Raw genomic sequence first — 9,780 nt, 5'->3', positions numbered from 1 at the left:
GGCTGGTCAGGCGTATGCGCTGTGACCAAATAAGGGCGTACTACGAGCGGGAGAAGGGCCTCCAGCGGCAGCAGGGGGGCGGGGCCAAGCTCAGGGCCCCGCCCGGCTACCGCAAGAAGCACCGCCTCCGCTTCGGCCTCGCCGACGTCATACAGGACGCCATCATACGCCACGACAACAAAGAAGGTGCGTGTGTGTGTGTAGACTGTGTGTGTAGACTGTGTGTGTAGATGTGTGTGTAGACTGTGTGTGTAGACTGTGTGTGTAGACTGTGTGTGTGTACTGTGTGTGTGTAGACTGTGTGTGTAGACTGTGTGTGTGTAGACTGTGTGTGTGTAGACTGTGTGTTAGACTGTGTGTGTAGACTGTGTGTGTAGACTGTGTGTGTGTAGACTGTGTGTAGACTGTGTGTGTAGACTGTGTGTGTAGACTGTGTGTGTGACTGTGTGTGTAGACTGTGTGTGTAGACTGTGTGTGTGTAGACTGTGTGTGTAGACTGTGTGTAGACTGTGTGTAGACTGTGTGTGTAGACTGTGTGGTGTAGACTGTGTGTGTGTAGACTGTGTGTGTAGACTGTGTGTGTAGACTGTGTGTAGACTGTGTGTAACGTGGTGCGTAGACTGTGTGTGTAGACTGTGTGTAGACTGTGTGCGTAGACTGTGTGTGTGTAGACTGTGTGTGTAGACTGTGTGTGTGTAGACTGTGTGTAGACTGTGTGTGTAGACTGTGTGTGTGTAGACTGTGTGTGTAGACTGTGTGTGTAGACTGTGTGTGTAGACTGTGTGTGTGTAGACTGTGTGTTTAAATATTTAAATATTTAAAACGGTTTCGATACTCATTTCCCGAAATACCGATACTTTCTGCAGTATCGGTACCAGCTGGCGAGTGTTCTACCGCAAGTTGTTGAGACGCTGTTCAGATCACGCTTGCCCCTCCGCCTCCTCCAGCCCTCCTCCTCACAGAGCCGTCTTCAGTTTGTAAACAAACATTTTAGCTGAAGATGGCAAATGCAGAGCCTCCGCAACTTGTGCTTGTGGATAAAGAAAACAGCAGAAGTGCTGTTTGGAGGTACTTCAGGTTTGAAGTAAACAACGAAGGACAAGCTAAAGATGCCACGATGCCCATTTGCAAGCGGTGTTACAGAGCAGTGCCAATGCGGATCTCCATAAAGAAATGAAAGAGGTTCGTGACAGCTGCTCTTTCAACGTCACTGTGACTGAAGCATTAAACCATTAACTCTAGTTTAATACATGATACGTTGTCTACTGATGGCGCATAATATCAACAGCTGATTCGTTGTTAGTAATGTTACAGCTATTAGCTAACGTTAGCTACTGCTAGTCGTTCCTCCGTTAGCTCCGTTAGCTTAGCTTAGCTTAGCTGGCCACCTTTATAATTACTGCATGGAAACGGAGTAACGTTAACGTTTAAACATTATGTCGAGGTCATACAATAATACAGTCGACATAAGGTTAACGTTACCCCGTTTCCATGAAGTGTTCAAATAGCAGCAATCTTTTTGAAAATGTAACGTTACTAAATGCTCCGAGCATAGCACCGGAGATCTCTCTCTCTCTCTCTCTCTCTCTCTCTCTCTCTCTCTCTCTCTCTCTCTCTCTCTCTCTCTCTCTCTCTCTCTCTCTCTCTCTCTCTCCTCTCTCTCTCTCCTCTCTCTCTTATCTTTAAATAAAAATCGAAACTGTTACTAACTGTAATACAAACAGTTCAGTTTGTACATGCAACACAGATTACAGTGTTTACATCTGTCTGCTTGAGAAATACCATGTTCTGCAATAAAAATTATTGAAGTGAGATGAACAGTTATTTTTAAATGTGTGATCTAAAGATAAACAAAGGGTTTTAAAAATGTTATATTTATCTTCTCTCATAGTACCAGAGCGAAGCTGAGGAGAATCAACCAGCAACAAAAGCAAAATTTATTTAAAAAAAGAAGAAAAAAAGAAGAAAATAATAATTATTGTTATTTTTTTGGTATCGAAATGGTATCGAAGTATCGATACTTTTCAAGGTATCGTATCGAAGTCGAAATTCCAGTATCGTGACAACACTAGTGTAAACTGTGTGTGTAGACTGTGTGTGTGTAGACTGTGTGTGTACTGTGTGTGTGTAGACTGTGTGTGTAGACGTGTGTGTGTACTGTGTGTGTAGACTGTGTGTGTAGACTGTGTGTGTGTAGACTGTGTGTGTAGACTGGTGTGTGTAGATTGTGTGTGTAGACTGTGTGTGTAGACTGTGTGTGTATACTGTGTGTGTGTAGACTGTGTGTGTGTAGACTGTGTGTGTAGACTGTGTGTGTGTAGACTGTGTGCGTGCCTAAATATATATATTTTTAAGATGCCTAATTAGGCCCACATGTTCAGCAAAAAGGCTGTTTTCAGTGAGACCCATTGAAAGGCTTAAAGGTAACCATTGGAGCTTTTGACCACTAGTTGATGAAACTGCCGCTATAGAGTATGAATATTCTTGTCTACCTCATAACACTACAACAAATCAATGTACACAAGCTATACCCAGCCCTTCTTAAAAGGCTGTTAAATTGCCTATAGTATACCGTGGAATACCAACAGCATTTACTGATGTTGATAATGAGAGGGTGGTGTTGTGTATATTCTGATTAGGGGTGTACCGAATGTAATTTTTTAACATTCAAAGCTTCTATTGAAGTATTCGAACGAAGCTTCGAATATCTCTCATCATATTTTACGACGTAATTATATATTTTTCATATCCTCAAACTAAATCCTCAATTTGAATAAAGTGATTAATCTGATTAAATTAGTATTTTTTTTTTATTAAATCAACTTTCTTTAATGAATATAACTCATCAGGTTTGTCAACATAAATAATCCAATGAAGGCACGGTTGGTACGGAAGTGATGGTGACGTCTTGATGGAGCGCCAAGCGGATGCAGATAGGCTACAACATTTATGATAAATGTTTTATTTAAAATTGTATGACGAGTCATATACTATAATAGTATATAATAATACTATAATATTAGTGTAGCCTAATCTTGATCTGCAACTGTGAAGAAAAACCCCATTGGTTTAAACAGAATGAATAGATACATTTTTTATAAGAAATAAATTTGAATGTTGATTTAGAATTCAAATGTCAACGTTATGAACGAAGCTTCGAACTATTCGGTGCAGCCCTAATTCTGATAGACATTGGCCATATTATATCTTAGTCATTGTAATATTTTCATGTTTTCATATGTATTTATTTATGTATTTATTAATTGATATATATATATATGTAGGGTATATGTAATATGTCTTTATATTTGCTGATTTATTATACTGCGTGTGTGGGGGGGTGGGTTATCTAGACATTGATTTGTTGTACTGTTTTGAAAATAATAAAACTCTGTATACACCCAATAATTGGATGCCTATTAATGCCCATAATAAAATCCATGCTTCGGCTAAGTAGTGAATTGAGGGAAGCGTCAGCAATACAGTAGAGCTGCTGGTGGTTATTTAATTTTACAGTGTAGATGTATCACTCGAGATACTTATAGCACAGTTTGCTGCGGCTACTATCACCGCTTCCCAGCGGGAACAGTGTGTGGCTGTTTAGCTGCAGAGGCAGCAGGTGGTTTGCAGCGTTTGAGAGAGCAGCGTTCAAGAATCACGCACATCAAAATATACAGCTGTTTTCGGACAATCATCTGCTGGTTTTCCCAAAATAGTTGAACTGACTATTTCGGTGCAGCGACATTTAAATGTGTGGTCATTTAATTACACACATTCCTTGTGTGTGTGTGTGTCTGTGTGTGTGTGTGTGTGGTTGTGTGTGGTGTGTCTGTATGTGTGTGTGCGTGCGTGCGTGCGCATGTGTGTGTGTTAGTTCACCTCAGTGTCAACGGATTGGTTGACCCTCTTTGAAACTCCATCCATCCGTACTGACATATCTGAAAGAATCATTTGCCCTTTAGAATTTCCCTCTCTCCTTCCCTATAGTGTGTGTGTGTGTGTGTGTGTGTGTGTGTGTGTGTGTGTGTGTGTGTGTGTGTGTGTGTGTGTGTGTGTGTGTGTGTGTGTGTGTGTGTGTGTGTGTGTGTGTGTGTGTGTGTGTGTGTGTGTGTGTGTGTGTGTGTGTGTGTGTGGTGTGTGTGTGTGTTTCCAGAGAGTATTTCTCCATAGGGTTTATGTGGCTGGTCTTTCAGGACAGAGGACTTAGAGAGAGTTTTTTTTTCTCCAGCCGACAGTAAATCCTATCTGGCTCCAGGATCTCCCATTAAAGACCCTCCCTCTCACACACACTTTGTTTTTACGAGGTATAGATCTGGTACTCAGAGCTCACAAGGCATAGGGTACTTGATGCATTTACTGTCACAGGAACCATAGTACACAACATCCAGGAAACGACAATGAACCCACACAGAGAACAGGAAACAAGGAACTTACATGACAAACGAGACACACCTGGGCTGATAACAGGAGACACCTGGGAGGGGAAACAGACTGACAAAGAACTACACGGAACTACAACTATGGATGACAAGACAAACACCATGCACTGGGACAAAACAAGCAGACTACCAAGACTAAACAGATAACATAATACAAGACAAGAGTAACACTAAACTAACAGGGCAACTGTAGTAGTATTTGGTAACCATAGATAGACATATGTTGCCTGAAACTGGAGGTCAAATTAAAATCCTGTGTTAAACCTGATATGCCCAGAGTGACAAGCTTAGAGTGTGTGTGCTTGCAGAGACGTGGGCTCACACCAGGAGGTCATTTGCATACAACTGCTGGCAGCTGCAGACAATAGATCAAGGGTCTGTTAAACTGGTCCTGTGGCTGATTATAGCACAGGAAGCCGGTATCTCATGCCCCAGGTCTAAACAGGCAGGCCAGGTCATCTGGTCGGATTACAACATGCTGCAGCTGCCAGGGGAGGAGCAAGCGTCTCCAGTCTCTGTAACACTAAGTACATTTTCAAATGACTATTGGTATACTTGGATTAATTTAATATGAACTACAGAAAATCCTGTTATATTGTGGACATAATCTTGAATCTAATGATATAAAATATGCCAGGTTTATGGCTGGGAATCACAGAGTTTGAAATTAGGCCACGTCTGAATCTACATTGGAAAATACTTAAATCTGTTGAATACTAACTGTATAAAAGAGATATTGATGTAAGGTAAAAGAAGGATTAGAAAACTAGAAGAAGTGGGCTTAATTGGAAACTTGTTGTGATTATCAGTTAGCTTCACAAGAAACTGGTCAAATATGATATCTCTGTGTTTATGTAATCAATCGCAATTCGAATATATATATCTTGAGATCAATAACTAAAATATTATGTAAGTTAGACAGTGTTTGTTCTTTGACTGGAAAACAAAGGAAATAGAGGGTTGGCTTGCTAAGGACAACCTCCTATTTCAAATTCAAACTTAGAGAGGCCTGGGATTGGAGGAACACATCTGCTGATGTCACTTTGGTGACATCACGCAGAAACTCCAGGCTTTGGATATAAGGAGGGTGTTGTGACGGTGGGAGGACACTCTGAAACGGAACCACCAGGACAACACCCCACCTTTTTCACACAGCGGACGACGCGGGCAGAGGGGAACAGACAAAGAACATTTGGAGGGAGAACAGACTTTTCTTTGTTCATCAGCCAGAGAACAAAGACCATCAACAACTTATCAACTATCTACTTTAACATTAGTCTGATATAAGGGATCGGTGGCATAGTACTTGAGTACCCTTATATCATTGCAGAATCCATTTTTCATTGTAATTACACTCTTAACTTTGAATTAAAACAGATGCTGTTATACACCTTCTCCTCTCCATTTCTCCTGCTGCTCAGCTGGTCGTCGAACAAGACCATTTGGTCTTTATTGAAAGTACCACAGGGCTTTAAAGGGTTTCACACAACGCAGAGCAGTTTATTAGGTTCTGATTATATCAGAACAAAGAATAGCCCAGTTGGTGACTTCACAACATTAAGGGCAAGAGAGAGAGAGAGAGAAAGAGAGCGAGAGAGCATGAGAGAGAGAAGGAGGAGAACACTAAGGAACAGGGACACCAGGAACAAACATACAGGGACTGGAGAGGTGCGTCTATACTTTCCGTAGCCGCATTTCTGGCAAGGCGCTCTCTGATTGGCCGACGCCTGTTTCTACACTGGTTAAGCCTAGGCACTCTTTCGAAGTTGGTTAAGGTTAGAGTTTGTCTTAGAGCATGGCGATAGAACGCCAGGTAGTTTGCAGGCTGTTCGAGGCGGAAATGGGCAAAGACACAGCTCGTCACGCGATTGGGCAACAGTGACCAAACAGAGAGCGCCTGCCAGAAATGCGGCTACGGAAAGTATAGACGCGGGAGGCGTAGAGCAGGGGAGAATAGTCCAGTAACAGGTGGGGCATGACATTTATGATTAAAGTACGACGCAAGAAGCCTGTGGCAGTGGTGCATCGGGCAGTAAACTCATTCAGTAAAATATCGTGAAAAAAGAAGGGTGCCTCGAGTTTGTATAATTTTGTCATCATCGTCATTTTTTATCATTGTAGATTTTTGTATCAATGCAAGAATATGACTAGGAAACCAAAATGACACGGTATGGACCTCTTAACCCTTTCACTACCACACTACCAAATGGTTAACCCTTTCACAACCACACTACAGAAGGATAACCCTTTCACTACCACACTACAGATGGTTAACCTTTCACTACCACACTACAGAAGGTTAACCTTTCACTACCACACTACAGAAGGTTAACCCTTTCACTACCACACTACAGAAGGATAACCCTTTCACTACCACACTACAGATGGTTAACCTTTCACTACCACACTACAGAAGGTTAACCCTTTCACTACCACACTACAGAAGGTTAACCCTTTCACTACCACACTACAGATGGTTCTATGTCGTTTATGGCTTGCTCAGCACCTGTCTGCACTGTACTTCACTTCGTGCACGAGCACTGGTCACCTACTCGCCTCCTTCTTCACTTTCACCACAAGGAAGTGCCTTCGGTAGATCCCCACTTGACGAGGTTGTTAGCTGAAGAAAGTTGAGACGTGTTTACATTGTGCTTATTTTTTTTCTTCTCTCATAAATATTCGATAGAAAAATCTAAGTCATAATGTCTACTTCGGAGAGTCGCAGAGCCACTCTCCACCAGCGGTTCTCCATTTCCGCCTCCGTCATGCGTTCTGGTGCAGGGCTGTTGCCTCTCTCGTGGTTGACAGCCATGTCCGGTAGGCGTCCGATGGGTAGTTTGCCTCTCCAATGAGCTGGTGCACCGGTGCCGTCGCCTCTGCGATGGCCTGGTCCTGGCTCTGGTTCCTCTGCTTCCGGGGAATTGTCCGCTGCTGAGCGGCCGGTTCCTTTGGTTCCAGAGGATTTGAGACGCAAACTTTTTGCGTCTGCTCGCTCCTGTCGCAAGATGGTGGCTTGCAGATGCGAACGGCCTGGGTTTGGTGAGTTGCTGGAGCCCAGTGAGGATGCGTCGGTCTCTACCTGCCCGATGGAAACAGAGGATTACATGGTAGAGGCGGACGGGTTCTTATTTGAAGGCCCGGTGGAGACATGTATTCCGCCCGTCCAGGTAACACTGGAGGGGGGTGAAATGTCTCCTTGGGGCGCCTTGTTTGAAGATGTCGGGGAAGACCCTCGGACTCGTCGGCAGGATGCCTTACTATCAGCCACATCGGAGTGTGGCTCCTTGACCAGTCGAAGCCTGCTGTATGTGAGGGATGCGGTCTCGGTGGAGGAAAGTCTGCAGGGGGAACTGCAGGCTTTGTTTCCCGAGCTTATGGCGGTGGCGGCCGCTGCAAACGGCGTGCCGCTACCGCAGCCACTGCCTGTTCCTGTCCCTGATGATCTAATAGGTCATCTCTGGCAACGTCGCCCGGTGAGAGGGGTGGACGTTGTCTACCCATTTTTCCCCACAATGGGGGCCTATGTTCGTCGGGGCCAGGTGGTGTCCGACATCATGGGCCTCACCCCCGCCTACGTACAAGTTACGCGGGTGGCGGGTTTGGTCGAAGGTATGAGAGAGGGCGTGCCACGGCTTGATAGGCCGATGGCCGCGCTCCTCTGTCCGGAGGTGGTGTGGGAGCCGTTATGCAAGCCGGTTCCTCAAGGGAAATCGGCGAGGCGGTTGGCTTACTGGAGCGACCAGTCATTTATCGCCGGAACACAATCTCTGGCTGCTGCGTCTAACATCGCACAGCTGGCAAGATTCATGTCCGGGGTATTGACGGGCGGCATGGAGTTGAGTGATGAACAACATGACCAGCTCACCCAGTCGGCAGGAGCTGTCCTGCATCTGACTCAGCTGCAGGCCATAGCCGCTGCGAAAGTGCGCGCCGTGGCGACTCTGAACCAGCGCCACCTTTGGCTGGAGCAGGCCCGTGTACCAGAGAAGAAGAGAAGTCCTCTTCTGACGGCACCCCTCTCCGATGCTGGACTGTTCGGGATGGCCCTGCAATTGATGACCTCGATGTGCAGAGAAATGGCAGAGGAGCACTCCGTGCTCCATCCCCATTTTCCCCCTCCCGGCATCGCCGGTGGAGTCAGACAGCTACCACGTCGTCGAGCTTCCTCCGCCGTGGCTGCTGCTGCTACCACCGCCACTGCTGGCCCTTCGAAGAAGGCCAGGAGGAGAGAGGGCGCCGCGGCTGCAGCCGGCCCATCTGCGCCTGGAGGAGACGGTAGGGATCGCCGTGACCAGCCACCGATTGTCTACCGTCCCCCCGGGGCTTCCCGGGGTGGCGAAACCCGAGTGGCTTGAGGCGGCAGGCGCCGCTAGGCAGTGACTTTTTTCCCCTGTGGTCCCCTCTGTTTACCCCTCCCCGGCCCTCTCATATAATTTGATTCAAAAATAAAAAGTCCCCTCTAAAGGGGGACTGTATTTTTTGTTAACAAACTGTGAGTTTCTTCACCAAAACATATGATGAGGTTGCAATCTTCACTTGTATGCATTGATAGGAGGGTTACGTTGTGTTATGAGCTTAAGCAAGGTCTGCAGCCTACACTCGGTTATAGGAAGGTTTTCTACCTCGGCCTGAGACTCCACATGCAGGTAGAGGCTAGTTGTATGGTCTGTTGCTTACACAAGTAATGTTGAGCTACAACACTGTTGTGTTAGTTGCAGTAATGCTCGTATGAACACGTACCACGGCCCAGCCGTTTGCTCTCTCTATCAGTGTTTTTTCTGTGTACAACATAGGATGCGGGTGTAGGATTCACACACACACGCAACTTGGTTTTGTTGTAAACCCTGTTCACAGTTATCTGTGGGTAGCGTGCATTGTATTAGCTTGCACTATTTCATTAGCATTCTACCAAAGGTATCATATGCTAAAGTTGTTATTGTGTGCAGGGGGAAGGGCTTGTGAGGGGGTACCGAATAAACCCCTCCTTCCCTCTTCTGATTGGTCAGGGGGGTTTACTCATCTCCTGTTAGGCCAGTCGGGGCCAAGCCGTTAGGCGACTTGGCAGGGAGGGGGGGGAGGGTTGCCCTGACTCTGCTCCTATTAACAGGCGTTGAGTGTTGGGTTTCCCCCCGTCATAGCATATGTCACTGCGCACGTTGCTATTTGACGATGGCTTCCGTGAGTTAGATATGTACGTACGATCTGTTGTCAAAGTGTCGGGATAGAGCGTAGGACTTACGGGTCCACTACGCTCGATTTTATGTGTAACTTGAGTCGGTTGGTCACATGACTCGGAGTTACCATGGCTTTTTCATTCTACGACTCACGTGGGAAGGCTCTC

The 9,780-nt window shown here is 45.7% G+C and overlaps 1 protein-coding gene across 1 annotated transcript in view; it reads left to right on the top strand.

Moving 5' to 3' along the window:
* Window positions 1-8: 8 nt before the first annotated feature.
* Window positions 9-9,780, top strand: part of myo16 (myosin XVI) — a gene marked incomplete at both ends in the record, with an annotated part of 362,367 nt that continues 352,595 nt past the window's right edge. Inside the window, one exon of the mRNA XM_084314410.1 lies at window positions 9-186. Within this exon, the coding sequence (XP_084170536.1) occupies window positions 9-186 (178 nt within the window). The remainder of the gene's footprint in view (window positions 187-9,780) is intronic.

This window comes from Notolepis coatsorum (genome assembly GCF_963971535.1).
Source record: "Notolepis coatsorum genome assembly, chromosome: 5".
NCBI classification, from domain to species: Eukaryota; Metazoa; Chordata; class Actinopteri; order Aulopiformes; family Paralepididae; genus Notolepis; species Notolepis coatsorum.
Note: the sequence above shows the minus strand (reverse complement) of the source record. Positions and strands in the feature narration are given on the sequence as shown.